Source organism: Staurois parvus, unplaced genomic scaffold, assembly GCF_062004578.1.
Source record: "Staurois parvus isolate SC_StPar_1 unplaced genomic scaffold, SC_StPar_1.0 ptg000151l, whole genome shotgun sequence".
NCBI classification, from domain to species: domain Eukaryota; kingdom Metazoa; phylum Chordata; class Amphibia; order Anura; family Ranidae; genus Staurois; species Staurois parvus.
The window spans coordinates 15,696,275-15,722,425 of NW_028317947.1; the positions used below are offsets into that span (position 1 = coordinate 15,696,275).

General features: G+C 40.1%; 1 protein-coding gene across 1 annotated transcript in view; it reads right to left on the reverse strand.

Moving 5' to 3' along the window:
- Positions 1–25,830, reverse strand: part of SLC35B1 (solute carrier family 35 member B1) — a 63,833-nt gene extending 38,003 nt beyond the window's left edge. Inside the window, exons 1-4 of the mRNA XM_089674493.1 lie at positions 25,748–25,830; positions 7,872–8,099; positions 5,346–5,449; positions 2,191–2,324 (exon numbers count right to left, since the gene is read on the reverse strand). Of these exons, the coding sequence (XP_089530619.1) occupies positions 2,191–2,324; positions 5,346–5,449; positions 7,872–8,099; positions 25,748–25,815 (534 nt within the window). The 5' untranslated portion in view covers positions 25,816–25,830. The remainder of the gene's footprint in view (positions 1–2,190; positions 2,325–5,345; positions 5,450–7,871; positions 8,100–25,747) is intronic.
- Positions 25,831–26,151: the final 321 nt, after the last annotated feature.

Sequence of the window (26,151 nt, forward strand, 5' to 3'; positions counted from 1 at the left end):
TCTCCTGTACTGTGTCCGCAGTCTCTGGTCATCTCCTGTACTGTGTCCGCAGTCTCTGGTCATCTCCTGTACTGTGTCCGCAGTCTCTGGTCATCTCCTGTACTGTGTCCGCAGTCTCTGGTCATCTCCTGTACTGTGTCCGCAGTCTCTGGTCATCTCCTGTACTGTGTCCGCAGTCTCTGGTCATCTCCTGTACTGTGTCCGCAGTCTCTGGTCATCTCCTGTACTGTGTCCGCAGTCTCTGGTCATCTCCTGTACTGTGTCCGCAGTCTCTGGTCATCTCCTGTACTGTGTCCGCAGTCTCTGGTCATCCCCTGTACTGTGTCTGCAGTCTCTGGTCATCTCCTGTACTGTGTCCGCAGTCTCTGGTCATCTCCTGTACTGTGTCCTCAGTCTCTGGTCATCTCCTGTACTGTGTCCGCAGTCTCTGGTCATCTCCTGTACTGTGTCCGCAGTCTCTGGTCATCTCCTGTACTGTGTCCTCAGTCTCTGGTCATCCCCTGTACTGTGTCTGCAGTCTCTGGTCATCTCCTGTACTGTGTCCGCAGTCTCTGGTCATCTCCTGTACTGTGTCCTCAGTCTCTGGTCATCTCCTGTACTGTGTCCGCAGTCTCTGGTCATCTCCTGTACTATGTCCGCAGTCTGTGGCCATCTCCTGTACTATGTCCGCAGTCTCTGGTCATCTCCTGTACTGTGTCCGCAGTCTCTGGCCGTATCCTGTACTATGTCCGCAGTCTGTGGCCATCTCCTGTACTATGTCCGCAGTCTCTGGCCATCTCCTGTACTATATCCGCAGTCTCTGGTCATCTCCTGTACTATGTCTGCAGTCCATTAGTTCAGAATTTTTTTTTCCTGTTTTTCGCCTCTAAAACCTAGGTGCGTCTTATGGTCAGGTGCGTCTTATGGAGCAAAAAATACGGTATCAATTTGGGCTATAATGGATTGGTGCTCAGGATCGCTTGACGTCATCAGACAGTGCAAGGAGAAACAAAGCCCAAATCTCGCGACCTCCGAGATCTCGCGAGATTTGGGCTTTCCTTCTCCCTGTGCTGGCAGAGTGATTTAACACCTGTTTAGATTTGTCATCCAAGTCACAAAATGAAAAGTATGCCGTTTTCAATAAACTTTTGTATAAAATAGTTAATTTGCATTTAATTTTAATGGTACATCAGAATGTCGGGCAAAATAGTCGGCCCTCGCACATGTTCACTTCATCAAATCTGGCACTCTTCCAAAAAAGTTTGGACACCCCTGTCTTAAAGTATATCTAAAGGCAAAATATTTTTTTTACTTTTGGATAGAGTGGAGAGGGATTAGAACTCTTCTCAGTTTTTCATGCATTTTGCCCCCTCCCATTAGGGAGCTTCACCCTCTCTATTTGTCCTGTTTACCATCATCATTGAAAGTGAAAGAAAATCCCAAATTTTGGGTTGTCCCCAGAAAAGGGGGACACTAGCTCTGCTGACCTGGGGGTCCCCAAGGGATTCTCTTAATTTGCAGGGATTTTACCTCACTTCCTGTTTGACTATGGGACAGGAAGTAAAGGGAAACTTCCACAATTTAGACACAAAAAAAAACAAAAAAACAAATCAACAGGAGTTACAATCCTCCCTTTCTATATCCAAAATGAAAAATAAAAATCATCATCAACAGGAGTTACAATCCTCCATTTCTCTATCCAAAATGAAAAAAAAAAAAAGTTTTGCCTATAGTTTTACTTTAATTGAGACAAAGTAACCATTATAGAGGGATATGCTTTGTTCATATTTCATGTCTGAGTTTTACAACCACTATAAGGGGCCGGTTCACACCATGCGCATATTTTGACACGCTTTTTATGCGTACAGGTGCGTTTTTCCCCTTTTTTCTTCACCTTAAATAGGGACATGTGCCTTCTGGTGCGTTTTACCTCGTTCCAGTACAGTTCAGTGCAGAAAAAAAAAGCAGCATGTTCTACTTTTTTTCTGGACCTGACCGCACTGGTGTGAACTATGTCATTGGAAACCATATACCCTATTAACAATGCGTCTTTTGATGCAGAAAAAAAAAATGCACTGGACTGCATGTGTTGTGAACCGGCCCTCAATACAAAACAAAAAAAGTATAAAAACCATAAACTTTGACCAAACTTAATTCAGCCCAACATATATGGCTTCCTTTATTTCTAAATTCCTCAATAGTTTGACTCACCTGCGTGGGGTAGTTGACATACAGGAGTGCTGAATTACTGGACACCATGGCCCCTACGTAAGATAGTGAACAAACCGCATAGAGCCAGCTCTGTGTGCGGTCTGGTTTTCCCTTTGAATCAAAAAATCGGATCACTGGAAAGAAACACAGATATTCAACATGAAGGATGTGCCTAATCCATAGGACTGCATAATGTAACCAGCAGTAGATACTGTAATCTGATTGGTAGATACCACCCTGGGTAGGTAAGTACCCCCTCTATGTTTCCGTAGCACTAGACTTTATAAATCAGGCCAATCACATGAAGACAAAGCATGACAATTGGACGTTATTCCCAAAACGCACGTTTCCATAGGAGCAAGACCCTCTATATCAGTGGTTCTCAACCTGTGGGTCGTGACCCCTTTGGGGGTCAAACGACCCTTTCACAGGGGTCCCCTAAGACCATCAGAAAACACATATTTCCGATGTGTAAAGAGCAGCTGCTGTGTTGAAAGCAGCTACTGTGTTGAAAGCAGCTACTGTGTTGAAAGCAGCTACTGTGTTGAAAGCAGCTACTGTGTTGAAAGCAGCAGTATTGGAGGTAAAACGACACTCATGAATTATAATTACTGGGTAAATAATTTTATGGTTGGGGGTCACCACAACATGAGGAACTGTATTAAAGGGTCACAGCATTAGGAAGGTTGAGAACCACTGACCTATATCAATGACAGCAAATATTCCTAATATTAGTTAGAATAAAACTTCTAGATTAGGGATGAAGCTACACAAGTGATTGTTAGGGCCAGTCTCACTAAAACCTGACAGAGGTTCTAACACCCATGCTGGGTTTTAATTAATCATACATAGGTTAACCTCTTCACGCCGGCCGAATGCAAATGTGTGGCCTCCCGGCGTCTGGGCCTAGATGCCGAGCGGCCACACATTGCGTTCTATTAAAAAAGGACATCTGTGCTGAGAGCGCGCGCCCTGCACGCTCCCAGCTCACATGTCCGGTACTCATGGAAAGGTCCCGATCTCTTTCGATCGGGACCTTTCCCGATCATGTGACACATGACCCTAAACCCCGCCTCCCGGCTTTTAAAACTCTTAAAGGGCCGGAAGGCGCCAGCTTGAAGGGGTTAAAAGTGTTACTAAACCCACAACAATACAGTCTGTATATGCAGTGAAGCATGCTGGTTACACTCACTGTGGAACCTAAGGGGTTAATCCTTTGCATTGTGTAAAAATGCGGTTTGATCCTGACTTCTTTGATCCTCCCCTTCTTCCAATGTCCCCCTCTTATCTCCTGATAAGAAATATGGTGTGGAGACCCTCTGCACATGCTCAGTTTAGTGTGTATTGCTAGAGAGGTTTGTTATTTGTTTTTTCTTGGGAGAGTGTATGATCAGCACAGGGCCAATCAACACTGCCGAGACAGAGGTCAGGGGTTCTGCATCCACCTAGAGCAGAATGAAAACTCCTCCTACAAGCTTTAACCAGTGTTCTGCTGGACACTGATAGAAGTCACAAGACTGCTATATACTGCTGATGAGAAAAGGTATTTAGCAGTTTATATTTACTAAAATAATTGCATTTCCACGTTGTGTGTACTGGAGGAGATCAGACACAGTGAAAAACATTGATCAGCTTGTGCCGTGGCGAATGACAGCACAGCTGGGGCGGCGGGTGCGTGCATGCGCCCCCTATCCAGAAGTGTTGGATCATGTACATGTAAGTGATTCAGTGTAGCGGGGCTGCTCTGCTGCAGTAAAACTGTGGTAGGCGGTCCCTAAGTGGATAATGTACATCATAAATATACACTGCATAATAAATATACACTGTGCATGATGTAGATAATATACACTGTATATAATGTAGATAATACACAGTGTACATAATGTATAAAATCTACACTGTACATAATAAAAATATACTGTGCATAATATAGATAATAAATATACACTGTGCATAAAATAGATAATATACACTATGTACACGATTTATTATCTATATTATGCACAGTGTAGATTATGTACAGTGTAGATTTTATACATTATGTACACTGTTTATATTATGCAGTGTATATTTATTATGTACAGTGCAGATTTTATACTTTGTGCATAATATAGATAATAAATATACACTGCATAATATAAACAGTGTACATAATGTATAAAATCTACACTGTACATAATCTACACAATAAATCGTGTACATAGTGTATATTATCTATTTTATGCACAGTGTATAGTTATTATCTATATTATGCAGTGTATATTATGCACAGTAAATTTATTATGTACAGTGTATATTTTATACATTATGTACATGGTTTATTATCTATACTATGCACAGTGTATATTTATTATCTATATTATGCAAAATGTATAAAATCTACACTGTACATAATAAATTTACTGTGCATAATATAGATAATATACACTATGTACACAGTTTATTTATATTATGTACAGTGTAGATTTTATACATTATGTAAACTGTTTATTATCTATATTATGCACAGTGTATAAAATCTACACTGTACATAATATAGATAATCTACACTGTGCATAATATAGATAATAAACCGTGTACATAATGTATAAAATCTACACTGTACATAATATAGATAATAAATCTACACTGTACATAATACAGATAATAAATCTACACTGTACATAATACAGATAATAAATCTACACTGTACATAATATACACTGTACATAATACAGATAATAAATCTACACTGTACATAATATACACTGTACATAATACAGATAATAAATCTACACTGTACATAATACAGATAATAAATCTACACTGTACATAATATACACTGTACATAATACAGATAATAAATCTACACTGTACATAATACAGATAATAAATCTACACTGTACATAATACAGATAATAAATCTACACTGTACATAATCTACACTGTACATAATACAGATAATAAATCTACACTGTACATAATACAGATAATAAATCTACACTGTACATAATATACACTGTACATAATACAGATAATAAATCTACACTGTACATAATATAGATAATAAATCTACACTGTACATAATATAGATAATAAATCTACACTGTACATAATACAGATAATAAATCTACACTGTACATAACGTCACGTATACAACACAGGATTGTACTTACATAGTTTGGCGAACACGGCATTGACAATACACTGAACAAAAACCAGAGAAAGTGCAAAGCGGAATTTCTCCTTGTTCTCCCCCTCTCCATACGTCCCCCGCGTTCTACAAAACAAAAGCACAACAAACTGATGTCACACACTTAATGCTGATATACAATGTAATATTCTCTACAAAGTGATTACAGCAAACCTGTGCTTCCCCCATCCCGGACACAACAACTGGATTGCTTTAAGCCTCCCTTCCTTTTCCCCACTATAATCGGTTGCTGCATTGCAAAAACGTTAGGGACGATATCATACACCGATCAGCCATCACATTCTGACCACCCACCAGAAGCCGTCAAGGCATGGTCTCCACTGGACCTTGGAAGGTATGCTGCACTAGTCATGAGTAGCAGATCCTTCATGCCCTGTAAGGTGCGAGGTGGGGCCTCCATGGATCAGACTTGTTTTCCCACAGATGCTCGATTTGGAGTGAGATCTGGAGAATTTGGAGGCCAAGTCAACACTTCAAACTTGTTGTGTTCCTCAACCCATTCTTCAATTCACCAGAGCAGGCCACCTTCTACCATTGCTCCGTGGTACAGTTCTGATGCTCCTGTGCCTGTTGTAGGTGCTTTTGGCTGTAGACATGGGTCAGCATGGATACCCTTACTCCCCAAGCCCCCCCCATGTTCATCAATGAGCCTTGGCCGCCCTGACCCTGTCACCAGTTTTTCCTGTAGTTACATAGTCGGTACGGTTAAATACAGACCCCGGTCCATCCAGTTCAACTTGAGTGGGTGTGGATGTGTGTTTATATCAATAATTCCCATATCCCTGTACATTGTGTTCACCAAGATGCCCCTCTAACAGTTTTTTCCGTGTGATAGTTACATACCACCTCTGGTACGTCCTGACCACTGCAGACGGGTAACAGAGCGAACGGCAGTTCTGGAGTTGTGCTGACTCAATCATCTAGGCATTACAGTCTGGCTCATGTCAAAGTCGCTCAAATCCTTACGCTCCCCATTTTTTCCTGCTTTTAACACATTAAACTTTAGGGACAACATGTTCACTTGCTGCCGAATATATCCCGCCCACTGTCAGGTGCCACTGGAACAAGATATTCAATGTGATTCACTTGCGGGTGGTTATGTAATGGCTGATTGGAGTATATACACACACACACAATCACATGTACAGGATTTATTTTATACATTTTTTTTTTTTTTTGCAAAAAGGTGGTCTAAGCCCTTTAAAAAAAAATGGATATCACAAAATTATTTGTGAGCAATCGGGCTCTCTGTTCCGATTCCCAGCCAGGACACTATTTGCATGGAGTTTGCATGTCGCGTGGGTTTCCGCCCAAAAAAAAAAAAAAATGTCCCAAGCATGTGTATGATAGGGACCTTAGATTGCAAGCTCCTTGAGGGCATGGACTGATGTGAATGGACAGTACAAAATATGAAATTAAAAATAATCATAATAAAAAATTATAAAAAATATTAAATAAAATAATAATCATAAATAAAAACAATTATAATAAAATAATAAAACAATATACAAAATATAAAAAAAAAAATATTAACAATATATTAAATACATTTTAATGTGCTTTTGATGTTTCATGGAAATTGTATGCAAATCAAAATGTTTGTAATATATAAGAAAGATGAGATTCATATTTTGTCTAAATACTATTAAAAATTTTGACACACACAAGAAATGATCAGTCTAAAAATCGAATGTTCGGTGTATTGTAACACTGAGAGACAGAATAGCAACAAAAAATTCTAAAGAAACGCATGTCTAACAAATGATGCACTGATTTGCATGTTCATGAGGGAAATAAGTATTTGATCCCCTATCATTCAGCAGGATTTCTGGCTACCAGGTGTCTTTCATACAGGTAACAAGCTGAGATTAGAAGCAGTCTCTTAAAGGGAGTGCTGCTAATCTAATTTTGTTAACTATATAATAATAGAATATGTAAAATATTAAATAAAATATGAAAATGAAAAATGTAAAAAAAAAAAAAAGAATATAAAAATGATTAATAATAGAACATATAAATTAGAGTATAAAATATGAAAATGTAAAAAAAAAAAAAGTATACTATATATATATATATATATATATATAATATAAAATATTAAATTAAATAAATAGAATATAAAATATGAAAATGAAAAATGTAATATATATAACATATGAAATAAAAAGAAAAAAGTTTTTTCATTACAAAATTATGAATAAAAAAAATTAAATAATATTACATATAGCAATAATAAATGCAATCATATTAAATATCTATAGTGAATATGTAAAATGTGATATATAAATAAAATATAAAAGGCAGCAGTGTGGTTGCAGACTGGACAAGTGCCCCCCCTCCCCCAGCGATTCCTGGCAGGCCCAGTGTGTCTATATATAGCCCAGGCTGCCCCCCTCACATGCTCACATGGGGTAACCCTAGACACACACAGTACACAGGAGGGGTAACCCAATACCCGGCTCGGGGGGGGGAGCCCCAACCCACTCACATGGTCTCCTGTAGGATTCCATAGTAGAAGTAGCAGACAAACACCCCCAGGAAGCAGGCGAGCAGTCTCAGTCCCCCGGGCCCCAGCACTCCTCCTGTCTCCATCTCTCCTCCAGTTGTCACCGGCACCTCCAGCCGCACATCTCTCTCCACCGGGGACCTCATACACTCCCAGCGAGACGGCACCGAGAAAGGACCCCAGCCGGGGCTGTCCGCCGCACTGCCGGATCTGCAGAAACAGGAAGAGTTTGGGTAACCCCAGATCAATAAACAAAGACAAAGTTCTCTTGTATCTCCGGCACTCTGCTTATATTACACCTGAGCCAGGCGACGATTAGCTCGGATCACATCAGCAGCCATGTTGAGCCTCAAAAAAGGAATGGGGCGCCATATTGCTACACCCAACACAGACTGGGAGATAGTTTTTTTTAAAGTTGAATTAGTACAATCAGTGAGTGCTGTTGATTCTGGAAAATGTCAGTTGCCTGGCTGCCATGCTGATCCTCCACCTTCACTGCCTACTAAGTCACTGATCAGGAACAACTCACGTACGGGTTCCTTCTGAAAATATCAGTTGCCTGGCTGCCATGCTGATCGTTCAGCTTCCACTGCCTTCTATGTCACTGATCAGGAACTAACGTACAGGTTCCTTATGAAAATTCCAGTTATCTGGCTGCCATGCTGATCCTCCAGCTTCCACTGCCTACTAAGTCGCTGATCAGGAACAAGTAACGTACGTGTTCCTTCTGAAAATGCCAGTTACCTGACTGCCATGCTGATCCTCCAGTTTCACTGCCTACTAAGTCACTGATCAGGAACAACTAACGGACAGGTTCCTTATGAAAATGCCAGTTACCTGGCTGTCATGCTGATCCTCCAGCTTCACTGCCTACTAAGTCACTGATCAGGAACAACCAACGTACGGGTTCCTTCTGAGAATGCCAGTTACCTGGCTGCCATGCTGATCCTCCAGCTGAACTGCCTACTAAGTCACGGAACAGGAACAACTAACGGACAATTTCCTTCTGAAAATGCCGGTTACCTGGCTGCTATGCTGATCCTCCAGCTTCCACTGCCTTCTATGTCACTGATTGTGTGCGGTCCTGTCTTTAAGGCTAGGTTCACACCTATACAGGTTGCGTTTGACCCGTTTTCTGCATTGTGGTTTGAGTTGTGTTTTGCATTTTTGTTTTTTTTAATTTTTTTCTCTTGTTGCTAGGCAGATTTAAAAACGCAAAACGCATAAAAAATGCAACAAAAACGCACTACATGCTTTACTGCAGCCTTCCCATTGAAGTCTAGAGAACCAAAAACACAACTTTTTGCGTTAAAAAAAGTCCCTGATCCTTTCCAAAAACCACAGCGGGTGAAAACGCGGAGATGTGAACGTGTCCCATAGGAAATCATGTTCAATGGACTGGACTGCTTAGGTGTGAACCTATGGTAATAGATGGGCCACTGATGCTGAAAAATGCTGGGTGCCTGGCTGTCATGCAGATCCTTTGAACTCCTGATATGTCACCGATCGGGAACAAATGTGAGATTCTAGCTTTAATCTGATTACAAAGTCCTGCCAGAGGCAGCCAAGCAATTGGCATTTTCAGGAGGAGGTGACGGCGGAAGCAGATCCATCGGAGATACAGAGATTTAGATGTCGCCTGTTCAGTGAAACTGCTCCGTGTGCCTTCTAAAGCTCAGCACACACCTTACAATCTGATTGTACAATCTCCTTTGGATCTCCCAATTTATTATTATTATACAGGATTTATATAGCGCCAGCAGTTTGCTCAGCACTTTACAATATAACGGGAGACAATACAGCAACAATACAGTTCAGTACAAGAGGGATAGGAGGGCCTGATCCTGGGAGCTTACAATCTAAGACAACTATGTATTACAAGGGCCGGCCTGATTGGATACATTAGGTATGTCCTCCTATTACACACTGCTCCAAAAAAATGAATGGAACACTTTTTTTAATCCAAGGCTAGCATCAAGTCGATGAAACTCCAGGGATATTGATCTGGTCAGTTAAGTAGCAGAGGGGGTTGTTAATCAGTTTCAGCTGCTTTGGTGTTAATGAAATTAACAGGTGCACTAGATGGGCAACAATGAGATGACCCCCAAAACAGGTTTTACTGGTGGAGGCCACTGACATTTTTTTCCCTACTCATCTTTTCTGTTTTTCTCTAGTTTTGCATTTGGCTAGGGTCAGTGTCACTACTGGTAGCATGAGGCCATACCTGGACCCTACAGAGGTTGCACAGGCAGTTCAACTCCTCCAGGATGGCACATCAATACGTGCCATTGCCAGAAGGTTTGCTGTGTCTCCCAGCACAGTCTCAAGAGCATGGAGGAGATTCCAGGAGACAGGCCGTTCCTCTAGGAGAGCTGGACAGGGCCATAGAAGGTCCTTAACCTATCAGAAAGACTGGTATCTGCTCCTTTGTGCAAGGAGGAACAGGATGAGCACTGCCAGAGCCCTACAAAATGACCTCCAGCAGGCCACTGGTGTGAATGTCTCTGACCAAACAATCAGAAACAGACTTCATGAGGGTGGCCTGAGGTCCCGACATCCTCTAGTGGGCCCTGTGTTCACTCCCGGCATCATAGAGCTCAATTTGCATTCACCATTGAACACCAGAATTGGCAGGTCCTCTACTGGCACCCTGTGCTTTTCACAGATGAGAGCAGGTTCACCCTGAGCACATGTGACAGACATGAAAGGGTCTGGAGAAGCCGTGGAGAACGTTCTGCTGCCTGTAACATTGTTCAGCATGACCGGTTTGGTGGTGGGTCAGTGATGGGCTGGGGAGGCATATCCATGGAGGGATGTACAGACCTCTACAGGCTAGACAATGGCACCCTGACTGCCATTAGGTATTGGGATGAAATCCTTGGACCCGTTGTCAGACCCTACACTGGAGCAGTGGGTCCTGGGTTCCTCCTGGTGCACAACAATGCCCGGCCTCATGTGGGGAGAGTATGCAGGCAGTTTCTGGAGGATGAAGGAATTGATACCATTGAATGGCACCTATGCTCTCCTGTCCTAAATCCAATAGAACATCTCTGAGATTTCATGTTTCGGTCCATCCGATGCTGCCAGGTTGCACCTCAGAATGTCCAGGAGCTCAGTGATGGTCCAGATCTGGGAGGAAATCCCCCAGGACACCATCCGTTGTCTCATTAGGAGCATGCTCCAATGTTGTCAGGCATGCATACAAGCACGAGGAGGCCATACAAACTACTGAGGACCATTCTGAGTTGCTTCAATGAAATTTCAGTAAAACTGACTCACCTGCTGCATCATTTCTTCACTTTGATTTCCATTTCCATCGAACGATGGGGCATCCTTACAATCCTAACACATCACCCCGTCCATGTCAGTATAGAGATCCAGCAGATTTGTCCCCATTGAGATCTGATGTGTTTTCAAAGTGTTCCTTTCATTTTTTGAGCAATGTATATTTTTGGTACATCTAAAGTTGATTGTACAGCTGGATTGTAATGTGTATGGTGACCCCGAGCCCCGGTGTGTCTGAGATCTATGGTTTTATATTTGGCATACTGGGACTTGTAGTTCTGCACAAACCTAATGTTATGTTCAATACTAACCCATGTAACAAAGTCACATCTGTACTCCCTGCAGAGGCTGCACATGATATGGGAAATCACCAGGGGCAAACTGTATTCAGCAAGGCATGAGATCGCCCACCAATGGGATCACTGGGAGGATGCTGCACACGTGTGTTGCTTCTCTTAGTTTATTTTTCAGTCAGGCAGTAGTGAGGGCAGCTAAACTGTTTTGGGTGTAGGGGGCCTTTATGACAGCTGTGTGCTTTAGGGGTGACGTATCCTCATGTGGAGGATGCTGATTGGCTGTTGGTTACACGTGTAATCTGCCGGCTGCCTGTATAGCTCGTCATTGTTTATAGAACAGAGAGACCCAGATGTGATCACAAGAGGTCGAAGAGACTTGTACAGATCTGTCCCCCCGGCCTTCATATTCCTGGGGACAGGCAAATTTTATATATATATATATACACACACCTTTCCAGGTATATCTGTTGGTATTTTTATTGAAGGATTATTTATATATATATATATATATATACACACAAACATACACATACATATATATATATTTATATATGTGTGTACAGTATGTGTATATATATAAATAATCCTTCAATAAAAATACCAACAGATATACCTGGGAAGGTGCATACAAATAAACTTTTAGACCCCGTTCACATCTAGCGCCTTGTGAACGTTCATTTTTTTGGGTGGACTTTTTGCGCGTGTTTTTGCACTACTCACGTAAGCCATCCCTATGCGCGACAAACACACCAAAGAAGTTCCTAAACTTTCTCAGGTGTTGAGCTTCACGCTTTTATACTGCGAGTTTTGTTGCACGCAAAAACACACATTTGGGGTCACAGTAAGGATTAATAGAATTCCAAGCACGACACGCGTTTTTTTTGCATTTTGTGAACGCAGCGTGTTTCTGCAAATGATCCCTGAAATGTGCAGGTGTGAATGCAGCCTTATGTCTTGTTCACACCAGGGAATGTTCACGCCTTTCGTAAATGCACACAGGTGCCATCAATTCTTCACGGCGCCCCCACGGTGCTAGCAAACGCACGCAGGTTTGCTGCTGTCAAAACGCATGGTACCAGTTTGGTGCAGCACGATTTTAAAAATCGTGCATGCCCCTTTTGTTGTGCGTTTCACAATCATAGGGCAGACCATTGAAATGATTGGCCTGCTTTGCAAAACCATGCAAAAACAATTTTTAAAAAGGACGCATGTTGGGATGCACTTCATAGTGTGAATGAGCCCCTAGGTGAGGTTCACACTATTGTGACCTGCGTTCTGTGTGTAGTCAGTCTATTCATTTCCATGGGCTGCCCTATCTGCAGAAAAGCAGGGAAAGATGTCCCTAACCCTTTTTTAAAATCATGCCACATTGGGCCACATGGTGCTGAAGCACCATGCAGTGGGGCTTGCACAAAATCGCAGTGTGGGTGTCAATGCATGGGGGTGCTATTAAGAATTAATGGCAACCCCCGAGCATCTTTTAAGAGTACAGTGTGTTTCTCTGAGGGTCAGGAAAGCCTGCACACTAGACTCTTCCTCTGGCCACACCGTGTGCCTGATCCTGCAGCCTCCTAGGAAATGTGATGTATGTATCCCATGAGGCTGCGGGACCAGGGACACGTCATTCTAGCCTAGCCCAGAATAGCAGCAGTAGGCAGGGCCAAAGAAAAAAAATGAATAAAAAAAAAAATTGCTAAATACAGAAAAAAATGCAATTCTGCTTGATGGGAGTGTTTCCTCTTTTAGAAGTTAAGTCTGCTTTAAATGTTGCCTGAGGCAGCCATTTTGCCCCTTTGGTTGCTAGGATGCTGGCACAAAAACACTGTGGCTCAACCACCAGCATTGTATCAAACAGCTGTGCATCTTTGGTTGCTAGGATGCTGGCAGCTGTGCTACTCAGCATCATTGGTTGTGAAGACTCTGGTGGCCGTTCATAATTGGTTGCTAAAATGCTGGCAGCTGTGGCACACAGCATCACTGGTTGTTAAGACTCTGGTGGCTGTGCGCAAGTGGTTGCTAGGACTCATGTGATTGTGCATCATTGATTGCTATGATGCTGGCAGCTGTGTCAGACAGCAGCACTGGTTTCTAAGACTTTGGTGGCTGTACATAGTTGGTTGCTAGAACTCTGTTGGCTGTGCATTGCTGGTTGCTGGGATGCTGACAGCTGTGCCACATAGCATCACTGATTGCTAAGACTGTGGTGGCTGTGCCTAATTGGTTACTAGGACTCTGGTGGCTGTGCATCATTGGTTGCAAGGATGCTGGCAGCTGTGTCACACAGCATCACTGATTGCTAAGACTCTGGTTGCTGTGCCTAATTGGTTGCTAGGACTCTGATGGCTGTGCCTCATTGGTTGCAAGGATGCTGGCAGCTGTGTCACGCAGCATCACTGGTTGCTAAGACTCTGGTCGCTGTGTATAAATGCTCGCTAGAATGCTGGAAGCTGTGCTACACAGGACCACTGATTGGTAAAACTCTGGTGGCTATGTATAATTGGTTGCTAGACTCTGGTGACTATGCAGCATTGGTTGCTAGGATGGTGGCAGCTGAACCACACAGCATTACCAGTTGCTAAGACTCTGGTGGATGTGCATAACTGGTTGCTAGGACTCTTGTGGCTGTGCTTCATTGGCTGCTAGGATCATGATGCGGTGAGGCTCAGTTTACTAACCAGTTGAGTTAGGTTTCATTCACACATATGGTTGGGGGGCAGCAAGACTGCGTGGTTGCACCATGGCTTCACTGCCCCCCTGAACACTGACATGCACATGTTGCAGATGTGAAGCACAACATGTCACTTTTGGCAGGTCTTTACAGCCAAGGAAGCATCTTAGCCTCGGCTTGATCTGCAAATGTCACGGTGCTACACATGCAATCGGTTATGACACCAGACATTTAAATAGCTTGGAAGCTTAAAGGAGAGCACAAGCAACTGTGACGGTTACAATTGGTGACATGCGTTAGATACAGTATAACCCGTTAAATCGATGGGTTTGTCTGCTTTAAGAGAGTGATTGTTTAGTCTACAAACACCAGACAGCAGGCAGCTGTGTATATAGAACTCGGGCAATGAATGATCATTCTCATTAGGGATCACTGAACAAACATGAATGTTTACATAGAGCGATCCTGCCTCCGAAGCAAAGGTGGAGGAGCGATCGGTACCAGCCTGCCATAAGGGGAGACAGTAGTGATCAGCAGGGAGATTGATTGTTCCTCTGGTTCAGTCAGTGGCCTCATACTCACCATACATGGTACAATCTGACTGTACAATCTCCACTAGAGATAATAGGAGAACCTACCTAAACTAGTCTTTCAATTTGGATCCAAACGAGTAAATTTCATTCTACGTTTTTTAGTGGATCTAAAGAAGATTGTACAGTCAGATTATGTGTGGTGATCACTATAAACAGTCAGATCGGGGAATGATCAGGGGTGGACTGACCATTCGAGCACTCAGGCATTGCCGGAGGGCCCGGGGTCAGTAAGGGGCCCCATGAGATGCCCCTGGTACCTTTCATAGGATTTTTTGGGTGTGGTTTGAGTGTGGGCAAGGACACAGGGGCCCCATGATCCCCTAGTGCCTGAGGTCCCCATGAGTTGTCAGTCCGCCCCTGGGAATGATCATATATCTGTAAGTCCATAAAAGATATAAAACTCTACAAACGCCTAAAAGTACATGTAGACCCAAACTGAGTGACTTTTTTTTTTTTTTTTTAAATAAAATACTTGTGTCCCGTTTTTTTTTTATTCCTTGTTACATCTGATCACTATTGATCTCCTGCATCCTTTTTGCTGCCACTTTCTACATACATGCACTCCATTGGTGGCTGCTAGACAATTCAGGCAAACTTTTCATTATTCGGAGATTTGGATGTATCAAAATTTCTGAATTAGGACAGTAACAAATTTAAACAAATCTGAAAACAAATTTGAAATATAATCATATTGCTGAATAAAGGTCTACCTCTTCAAAGACTATGTGTATTAGTGTTAGAATATAGTCATCTTCTGAAATTCAAAAAGAATAGAATAAAACAGAATAGAATATAAAAGAAATAGAAAATAAAGGAATAGAATAAAATACGTAGAAAATAAAGGAATAGAATAGAAAAAGAGAATAGAATCTAATAGAAAATACAGAATAGAATGAAGTAGAAAGAATATAGATATAAATTCAAATTTCAAAAAGAGTAGAATAAAACAGAATAGAATATAAAAGAATGAGAAAATAAAGGAATAGAATAAAATACGTAGAAAATAAAGGAATAGAATAAAATACGTAGAAAATAAAGGAATAGAATAGAAAAGAATAGAATCTAATAGAAAATACAGAATAGAATGAAGTAGAAAAAATATAGATATAAATTCAAATTTCAAAAAGAGTAGAATAAAACAGAATAGAATATAAAAGAAATAGAAAATAAAGAAATAGAATAAAATACGTAGAAAATAAAGGAATAGAATAGAAAAGAATAGAATCTAATAGAAAATACAGAATAGAATGAAGTAGAAAGAATATAGATATAAATTCAAATTTCAAAAAGAGTAGAATAAAACAGAATAGAATATAAAAGAAATAGAAAATAAAGGAATAGAATAAAATACATAGAAAATAAAGGAATAGGATAAAATACGTAGAAAATAAAGGAATAGAATAAAATACGTAGAAAATAAAGGAATAGAATAGAAAAGAATAGAATCTAATAGAAAATACAGAATAGAATGAAGTAGAAAGAATATAGATATAAATTCAAATTTCAAAAAGAGTAGAATAAAACAGAATAGAATATAAAAGAAATAGAAAATAAAGCAATATAATAAAATACATAGAAAATAAAGGAATAGGATAAAATACGTAGAAAATAAAGGAATAGAATAAAATATGTAGAAAATAAAGGAATAGAATAGAAAAGAATATAATCTAATAGAAAAAAACAGAATAGAATAAAGTAGAAAGAATATAGATATAAATTCAAATTTCAAAAAGAGTAGAATAAAACAGAATAGAATATAAAAGAAATAGAAAATAAAGGAATAGAATAAAATACGTAGAAAATAAAGGAATAGAAAAGAATAGAATCTAATAGAAAATACAGAATAGAATGAAGTAGAAAGAATATAGATATAAATTCAAATTTCAAAAAGAGTAGAATAAAACAGAATAGAATATAAAAGAAATAGAAAATAAAGGAATAGAATAAAATACGTAGAAAATAAAGGAATAGAATAGAAAAAGAATAGAATCTAATAGAAAATACAGAATAGAATGAAGTAGAAAGAATATAGATATAAATTCAAATTTCAAAAAGAGTAGAATAAAACAGAATAGAATATAAAAGAATGAGAAAATAAAGGAATAGAATAAAATACGTAGAAAATAAAGGAATAGAATAAAATACGTAGAAAATAAAGGAATAGAATAGAAAAGAATAGAATCTAATAGAAAATACAGAATAGAATGAAGTAGAAAGAATATAGATATAAATTCAAATTTCAAAAAGAGTAGAATAAAACAGAATAGAATATAAAAGAAATAGAAAATAAAGGAATAGAATAAAATACATAGAAAATAAAGGAATAGGATAAAATACGTAGAAAATAAAGGAATAGAATAAAATACGTAGAAAATAAAGGAATAGAATAGAAAAGAATATAATCTAATAGAAAAAAACAGAATAGAATAAAGTAGAAAGAATATAGATATAAATTCAAATTTCAAAAAGAGTAGAATAAAACAGAATAGAATATAAAAGAAATAGAAAATAAAGGAATAGAATAAAATACGTAGAAAATAAAGGAATAGAAAAGAATAGAATCTAATAGAAAATACAGAATAGAATGAAGTAGAAAGAATATAGATATAAATTCAAATTTCAAAAAGAGTAGAATAAAACAGAATAGAATATAAAAGAATGAGAAAATAAAGGAATAGAATAAAATACGTAGAAAATAAAGGAATAGAATAAAATACGTAGAAAATAAAGGAATAGAATAGAAAAGAATAGAATCTAATAGAAAATACAGACTAGAATGAAGTAGAAAAAATATAGATATAAATTCAAATTTCAAAAAGAGTAGAATAAAACAGAATAGAATATAAAAGAAATAGAAAATAAAGGAATAGAATAAAATACGTAGAAAATAAAGGAATAGAATAGAAAAGAATAGAATCTAATAGAAAATACAGAATAGAATGAAGTAGAAAGAATATAGATATAAATTCAAATTTCAAAAAGAGTAGAATAAAACAGAATAGAATATAAAAGAAATAGAAAATAAAAGAATAGAATAAAATACATAGAAAATAAAGGAATAGGATAAAATACGTAGAAAATAAAGGAATAGAATAGAAAAGAATATAATCTAATAGAAAAAACAGAATAGAATAAAGTAGAAAGAATATAGATATAAATTCAAATTTCAAAAAGAATAGAATAAAACAGAATAGAGTAAGGGCCAGTTCACACTCCATGCGTTTCAGTTGCTTTTTTTCTGCATCCAAAACGCACAGAAAGTAGGTGAGATGGTTGTCAGTGTCATAGTTCACATCGGTGCTTGCAGTTCCAGTGCGTACTGGCCAGGCTGCACTGGCAAGTGGTAAAACACACGGGAATGCACCAAAAATGCACTGGCAGCACAGTGGCTAAATGGTTAACACTTCCGCCTGGCAGTACTAGGGTCGCTGGTTCGAATCCCAACCACGGCACCACCTGCCTGGAGTTTGCATGTTCTCCCTGTGCCTGCGTGGGTTTCCTCTGGGTACTCCAGTTTCCTCCCACACTCCAAAGACATGCTGGTAGGTTAATTGGCTCCTGTCTAAATTGTCCCTAGTATGTGTATGTATGAATGTGAGTTAGGGACCTTAGATTGTACACCCCTTGAGGGTTAGGGACTGATGTGAATGTACAATATGTATGTAAAGTGCTGCGTAAATTGATGGCGCTATATAAGTACCTGAAATAAATAAATAATAATAAATATCCCTATTTAAATTGCAGAAAAAGAGGGGAGAAAAAAATGAACCGGAAAGCATCAAAAACGCACCGGAATGCGCTAAAGACGTGCATGCAGAAACGCATCCAGAACGCATCTGGTCATAGTGAAAATCCAAAGTCCTCTGCCCCCCTGTTATACCCCCACAACACCGAAAGAATACCAGCACTGGTCCTGTCACAGGCACTCATCAAGAGTCATGACTATGCCTGCCCTTTCTGCCCCCCTCCTCCATTCATAGAAGTTGTACTATAGCTTTCAGTTATGAAAAGTGCTCTATGAATGGAGGATAGGTAGATGAATGAAAGATCTACCTACTCTGTTCATAGATGGTTTTTCATCGATGGGAGTTATAGTACAACTTCTATGAATGGAGGATGGGTGGATGAATGAAAGGTCCACCTCCTCCATTCATAGATTGTTTTTCATCAATGGAAGCTATAGTACAACTTCTATGAATGGAGGATAGGTGAATGAATGAAAGGTCTACCTCTTCAATCACAGAGCGCTTTTCTTAGCTGGAAGCAGTAGTACAACTTCTATGAATAGAGGATGGGTGGATGAATGAAAGGTCCACCTCCTCCATTCATTTGAGATTTTTTCATCAATGGAAGTTATAGTACAGATTCTGTGGATGAATGAAAGGTCCACTTTCTCCATTCATAGATTGTTTTTCATTGATGGAAGCTATAGAATAGCTTCTATGAATGGAGGATGAGTGGATGAATGAAAGGCCTACTTCCTTCATTCATAGATTGTTTTTCATTGATGGAAGTTATAGTATAGTTTCTATGAATAAAGGATGGGTGGATGAATGAAAGGAGTACCTCTTCAATCACAGAGTGCTTTTCATTGATGGAAGCAATAGTATGGCTTCTATGAATGGAGGATGGGTGGATGAATGAAAAGTCCACTTCCTCCATTCATTAATTGTTTTTCATCAATGGAAGTTATAGTACAGCTTCTGTGAATGGAGGATGGGTGGATGAATGAAACATGTACCTCTTCAATCACAGAGCGCTTTTCATTGCTGGAAGCAGTAGTACGGCTTCTATGAATGGAGGATGGGTGGATGAATGAAAGATCCACCTCCACCAGTCATAGATTGTTTATCATCAATGGAAGTTATAGTACAGCTTTGATGAATGGGGGATGAATGAAAGGCCCACTTGCTCCATTAATAAATGGAAGGTAAAGTACAACTTCTATGAATGCAGGAGGGCTTCTATGAATGGAGGATGGGTGGATGAATGAAAAGTCCACTTCCTCCATTCATAGATTGTTTTTCATCAATGGAAGTTATAGTACAACTTTCATTCATTTACCCATCCTCCATTCATTAAAGTTGTACTATAACTTCCATTGATGAAAAACAATCTATGAATGGAGGTGGTGGAATTTTCATTCATCCACCCATCCTCCATTCATAGAAGTCATCCTCCATTCATGGAAGTTGTACTATAGCTTCCATTGATGAAAAACAATCTATGAATGGAGCAATTGGGCCTTTCATTCATCCTCCATTCATCGAAGCTGTACCATAACATACATTGATGAAAAACAATCTTTGACTGGTGGAGGTGGATATTTCATTCATCCACCCATCCTCCATTCATAGAAGCCGTACTACTGCTTCCAGCAATGAAAAGCACTCCGTGATTGAAGAGGTAGTTCTTTCATTCATTCACCCATCCTCCATTCATTAAAGGTCTACCTCTTCAATCACGGAGCGCTTTTCATTGCTGGAAGCAGTAGTACGGCTTCTATGAATAGAGGATGGGTGGATGAATGAAAGGTCCACCTCCTCCATTCAAAGATTGTTTTTCATCAATGGAGGCTATAGTACAACTTCTATGAATGGAGGATGTGTGAATGAATGAAAGGTCCACTTCCTACATTCATAGATTGTTTTTCATTGATGGAAGTTATAGTACAGCTTCTATGAATGGAGGATGGGAGGATAAATGAAACATGTACCACTTCAATCACAGAGCACTTTTCATTGCTGGAAGCAGTAGTACGGCTTCTATGAATGGAGGATGGGTGGATGAATGAAAGATCCACCTCCACCAGTCATAGATTGTTTTTCATCAATGGAAATTATGGTACAGCTTTGATGAATGGGGGATGAATGAAAGGCCCACTTGCTCCATTAATAGATGGAAGGTAAACTACAACTTCTATAAATTGCAGGATGGCTGCTATGAATGGAAGATGGGTGGATGAATGAAAGGCCCACTTCCTCCGTTCATAGATTGTTTTTCATCAATGGAAGTTATAGTACAACTTTCATTCATCTACCCATCCTCCATTCATAGAAGCCATCCTCCATTCATTAAAGTTGTACTATAACTTCCATTGATGAAAAACAATCTATGAATGGAGGTGGTGGAATTTTCATTCATCCACCCATCCTCCATTCATAGAAGCCATCCTCCATTCATAGAAGTTGTACTATAGCTTCCATTGATGAAAAACAATGAATGGAGCAAGTGGGCCTTTCATTCATCCCCCATTCATCGAAGCTGTACTATAACTTCCATCAATGAAAAACAATCTATGAATGAAGGAGGTGGATCTTTCATTCATCCGCCCATCCTCCATTCATAGAAGTTGTACTATAGCATCCATTGATGAAAAACAATCTTTGAATGGAGGAGGTGGACCTTTCATTCATCCACCCATACTCCATTCATAGAAGCCGTACTACTGCTTCCAGCAATGAAAAGCGCTCCGTGATTGAAGAGGTAGACCTTTCATTCATTCACCCATCCTTCATTCATTAAAGGTCTACCTCTTCAATCACGGAGCGCTTTTCATTGCTGGAAGCAGTAGTACGGCTTCTATGAATAGAGGATAGTTGGATGAATGAAAGGTCCACCTCCTCCATTCAAAGATTGTTTTTCATCAATGGAGGCTATAGTACAACTTCTATGAATGGAGGATGGGTGGATGAATGAAAGATCCACTTCCTACATTCATAGATTGTTTTTCATCAATGGAAGTTATAGTATAGCTTCTGTGAATGGAGGATGGGAGGATAAATGAAACGTGTACCTCTTCAATCACAGAGCGCTTTTCATTGCTGGAAGCAGTAGTACGGCTTCTATGAATGGAGGATGGGTGGATGAATGAAAGATCCACCTCCACCAGTCATAGATTGTTTTTCATCAATGGAAGTTATGGTACAGCTTTGATGAATGGGGGATGAATGAAAGGCCCACTTGCTCCATTAATAGATGGAAGGTAAAGTACAACTTCTATGAATGCAGGATGGCTTCTATGAATGGAGGATGGGTGGATGAATGAAAGGTCCACCTCCTCCATTCAAAGATTGTTTATCATCAATGGAGGCTATAGTACAACTTCTATGAATGGAGGATGGGTGGATGAATGAAATATCCACCTCCACCAGTCATAGATTGTTTATCATCAATGGAAGTTATGGTACAGCTTTGATGAATGGGGGATGAATGAAAGGCCCACTTCCTCCATTCATAGATTGTTTATCATAAATGGAAGTTATGGTACAGCTTTGATGAATGGGGGATGAATGAAAGGTCCACTTCCTCCATTCATAGATTGTTTATCATCAATGGAAGTTATGGTACAGCTTTGATGAATGGAGGATGAATGTAAGGCCCACTTCCTCCATTCATAGATTGTTTATCATCAATGGAAGTTATGGTACAGCTTTGATGAATGGAGGATGAATGAAAGGCCCACTTCCTCCATTCATAGATTGTTTATCATCAATGGAAGTTATGGTACAGCTTTGATGAATGGGGGATGAATGAAAGGCCCACTTGTTCCATTCATAGATGGAAGGTAAAGTACAACTTCTATGAATGCAGGGTGAGTGTATGAATGAAAGGTCCATCTCCTCCACTCATAGAGTGATTTTTCATTGCTGGAAGTGATAGTACAGCTCCTATGAATGGAGGTGGGAGGGGGGGGGGCAGAAAGGGTGGATACAGTTGGCACTCTTAAAAAGTGCCTATGACAGGCAGGAACGGACTGACAACTCACGGGGCCCCGGGCAATAGGGGATCATGGGGCTCCTGTGTCCTTGCCCAAACTCAAAAAAGCCTATGAAAAAAGGTACCAGGGGCATCTCATAGGGCCCCCTCCTGACCCCGGGCCCTCGGCAGTGCCCGAGTTTCCAAATGGTCAGTCCGCCCCTGATGACAGGTATTAGTTGGCTGTATTAACCCCCGCAGCACTGGAGATTAGAGCTGAAGGGTATGGGAAGGGGGCAGAGCACTTCAGATTCCCACTATGACAGCTGGCACCAGCACAAGGGACACTTCACTTTAAATGTAATGTCCCTTGTGCTGATTGTTAAAAACATTTGTTGTTACCTTAACGTAGGCTTTAAATCCAGTGTGGATTCCCCTGCTTGGCATACTTGACAGGTACACTTTAAATGGCGGCAATAAGTCTGGAGCTCTGTAATGTGCGAGGGTTTTCTGTTGGAGTTCAGATGCATTTAAATTGCCTAATATGTGCAGCTAAAGCAGGTAATTTCTTGGAGTGCACATCTGTGCGTGCCGTTAATTGAAAATATTATGCAAATGTGAGCGGGGTACGACCACGCAGGTGTAATTTCACAGACATGTGGATTGATGTGAGCCTGTGTGCGTTGTGGGGGAGAAGTCATACGTCTCCGGAGAGAGCGAATGAGGTGCGGAGAGGCAAGGAATACACTGATGGGAAGATGAACAAATATAATTAAAGCTATTATTAAATAGGGGGATCTCTTCATGGAATTCGAACAGCGAAAGGGCGGAGGGATGGCACTGAATACAAAGAGCAAATAATGGAGAGCAACATAATAGCGGCTGCTTCCTATACCAGTTTAAAGGGGAACTCCAACAAGGAGTCCAATTTAGCTTTAACCACTTCCCATGTATATAAGCGGCCAGACAGGAGCAGTGCAGGGGTGGGTGGTCGTTTATAAATGTCCTCCCCGATCCCTGCTTGTGCAGCGCGCAGCACCGCGATCCAGCGCCCGCTGTGTCCGATCATTCTATGGGACCTCTATGTGAGGTCCCGATCATGTAATCACTGATTGGCCAATCAATGATCACATGAAGAGTAGTAAGCAAGATATCACCTGCTGGCATTATTGCTTACTACGTGTGAAATCTGTGATCACAGAGATCACATGGTACAGGGCTATTCACAACAGCCTTGTACCATGTGACAAGCTGTGACCAATCACAGCTCTCACAGTATTTCTCAATGGCTGCAAGAGGACCTTGAAGAAGGGGACATACCCCGAAAGCTTGTCCTCAAAATTGTACGTTAGTGCAAATAAAAAAAAGTATCACGTCAGTACTCAATTGGATCAATGGCTGCAGGAATGCAGCCAGAGAGAAGGAGAAATGATTGCTTTTACAGCCTTTATGGGTGTAAAAGCAATCAGTGTAAAAAAAAAAAAAATCATCACCCCCCCCCACAAGTAGTACAGTATCACTATGGTGACACTGTACTGCTAGGGTGACAGCAAGTTAAAAAAAAAAAAAAAAAAAAAAACATAAATAGTAATGATATAAAAAAAATTAAAAATGTAAAAAAAAAAATTGGAAAAATTATACTTTTTGGTTATAAACTAATTTAGGTTATTTTTTTTTTACTAAAAAGATAACTGAATACATTTTGGCCAAGATTTATGATGAAATATTATTTATTTGCAAAGTTTTTTAAGAAAAACTTTTTTTCAAAATGTTTGGACTTTCATTTATATACTGTAGCAAAAAAAAAAATCCCAGTGGTGAATAAATACCACCAAAATAAAGTTTTGTCTGTCTCAAAAAAAGCTAAAAAATCATATGGGTACAGTGTTGCATGACCGCGCAATTGTCATGCAAAGTGTGATAGCGCTGAAAGCTGAAAATTGGCCTGGACTGGAAGGGGGTTAAAGTGTCCGGACTTATAGTGGTTAATGCGCTCAATTAAAAAAAAATAATTACCTCTAATTCAAAGATAATAAAACTGAAAGTTGGTGTACAGAGACAGGCAGAGTGTCTTCTCTGTATGCTGTGTAGACAACCTGCTAGCAACCAGTGATACGTGGCAGATTGAGATTCTTAATAATGATGATTAATGTGCTCAATTAAAAAAAGAATTAAAGAAGATTAAATTGGTTGGTAACTCCCAAAAAACAAAATGGGTTAATCCCATACTAGTAGGCAGCGCATACTAGCACATGGCGGCAGACTTGCCTTCAAACAGAGCCCTCCAGTGTTGCGCTGGCACTACTGCTCATGCTCCTTTTTCTGGATTCTCACTCTCCAGCTATTTGAATGTACAGGGCAGGATGACCACACTCCCGCGCATGTGCACAGTAGTCATCATTGTGGCACAGCCCTCTGCATTGACGGCCCAATCTGTGTGCCGTGAATGTGCGACGTCACCACGCATGCACAGTGATGTCACCAGCTAGGGCCGATGTGAATTTCTCCTAAAACGCTACAAGTTTAGGAGATCTTCACTGTACCTATAGGTAAGACAAGTTATTATACGCTTACCTGTAGGTACACATTATAAATTTGAATTTACTTTATTAGTACAGGTATTTATATAGCACTGACAATGTACAGACTGTATTGTACATCCACATCAGTCCCTGCCCCCAGGGAGCTTACAGTCTAAGGTCTCTATCTCTTATGCATACCTACACGTACTGCACAGTGAGTGCACACTCAGCACAGGAAGATCAGCCGCCCTCTGTGGGCATTATCGCCCTACCTATTGCCACCGTACCAGGGGCGGACTGACCATTTGGAAACTCGGGCACTACCCGAGGGCCCGGGGTCAGTAGGAGGCCCCATGAGGTGCCCCTGGTACCTTTTTCATAGGCTTTTTTGAGTATGGGCAAGGACACAGGGGCCCCATGATCCCCTGTTGCCCAGGAGCCCCATGAGTTGTCAGTCCGCCCGTGCACCGTACATATGTGTTGCGTGGGCAGCAACAGGTTAATGGAGGCAATGGCTAAAGCATTAGAAAGCAGACATTTAGCAGTCTCCGAAGGCTACTTTGTTTGATCTTTTCGTTCAGTGCCAAGTTCCACGTCTGCACTCCACTCCATGTTACGGTTTGTTGACTTTTTTATCCTGTATGATCAAACTGCGCATTTAGCGTGCTCCTTGGCAAGTTTCGAAAGTTTTACTAGACCAGGCTGAACACGAAACGGACACCTTCAGATAATTACAGCACACGCCATGCAGATTTCCAAGCGACTGGGGGCTAGTTGATGGTAGTAGATCACTTACCTGTCAGCTGAGACATCTTCACAGGCAGATGGATCTGAGACCACTGACACTTCATCTTTCACATTCATTCCTCGCAGAGTTTATCCGTGGCTTCGGGACAGGAAGTCTGGAACCTCTTTCTGAGAAAAAAAAACTGCATTTGTAAGACATAATTATAGGGATTGTGCACACTGACAGATTAACTGCTTTGATGCCAGAAAATTGCAAAAAAAACATGTTGTATATATTTGTATTTTTATATAATATAGGTATATCAATAAATATATACAGTATATATGTATGTATATATATATATATAATTTTTGTGAGTATTTATATAGTATATATGCATGTGTGTGTGTATATATATATGTGTATATATATATATATACTGTATATATATTTTTTTTTTTGTGTGTTTGTGT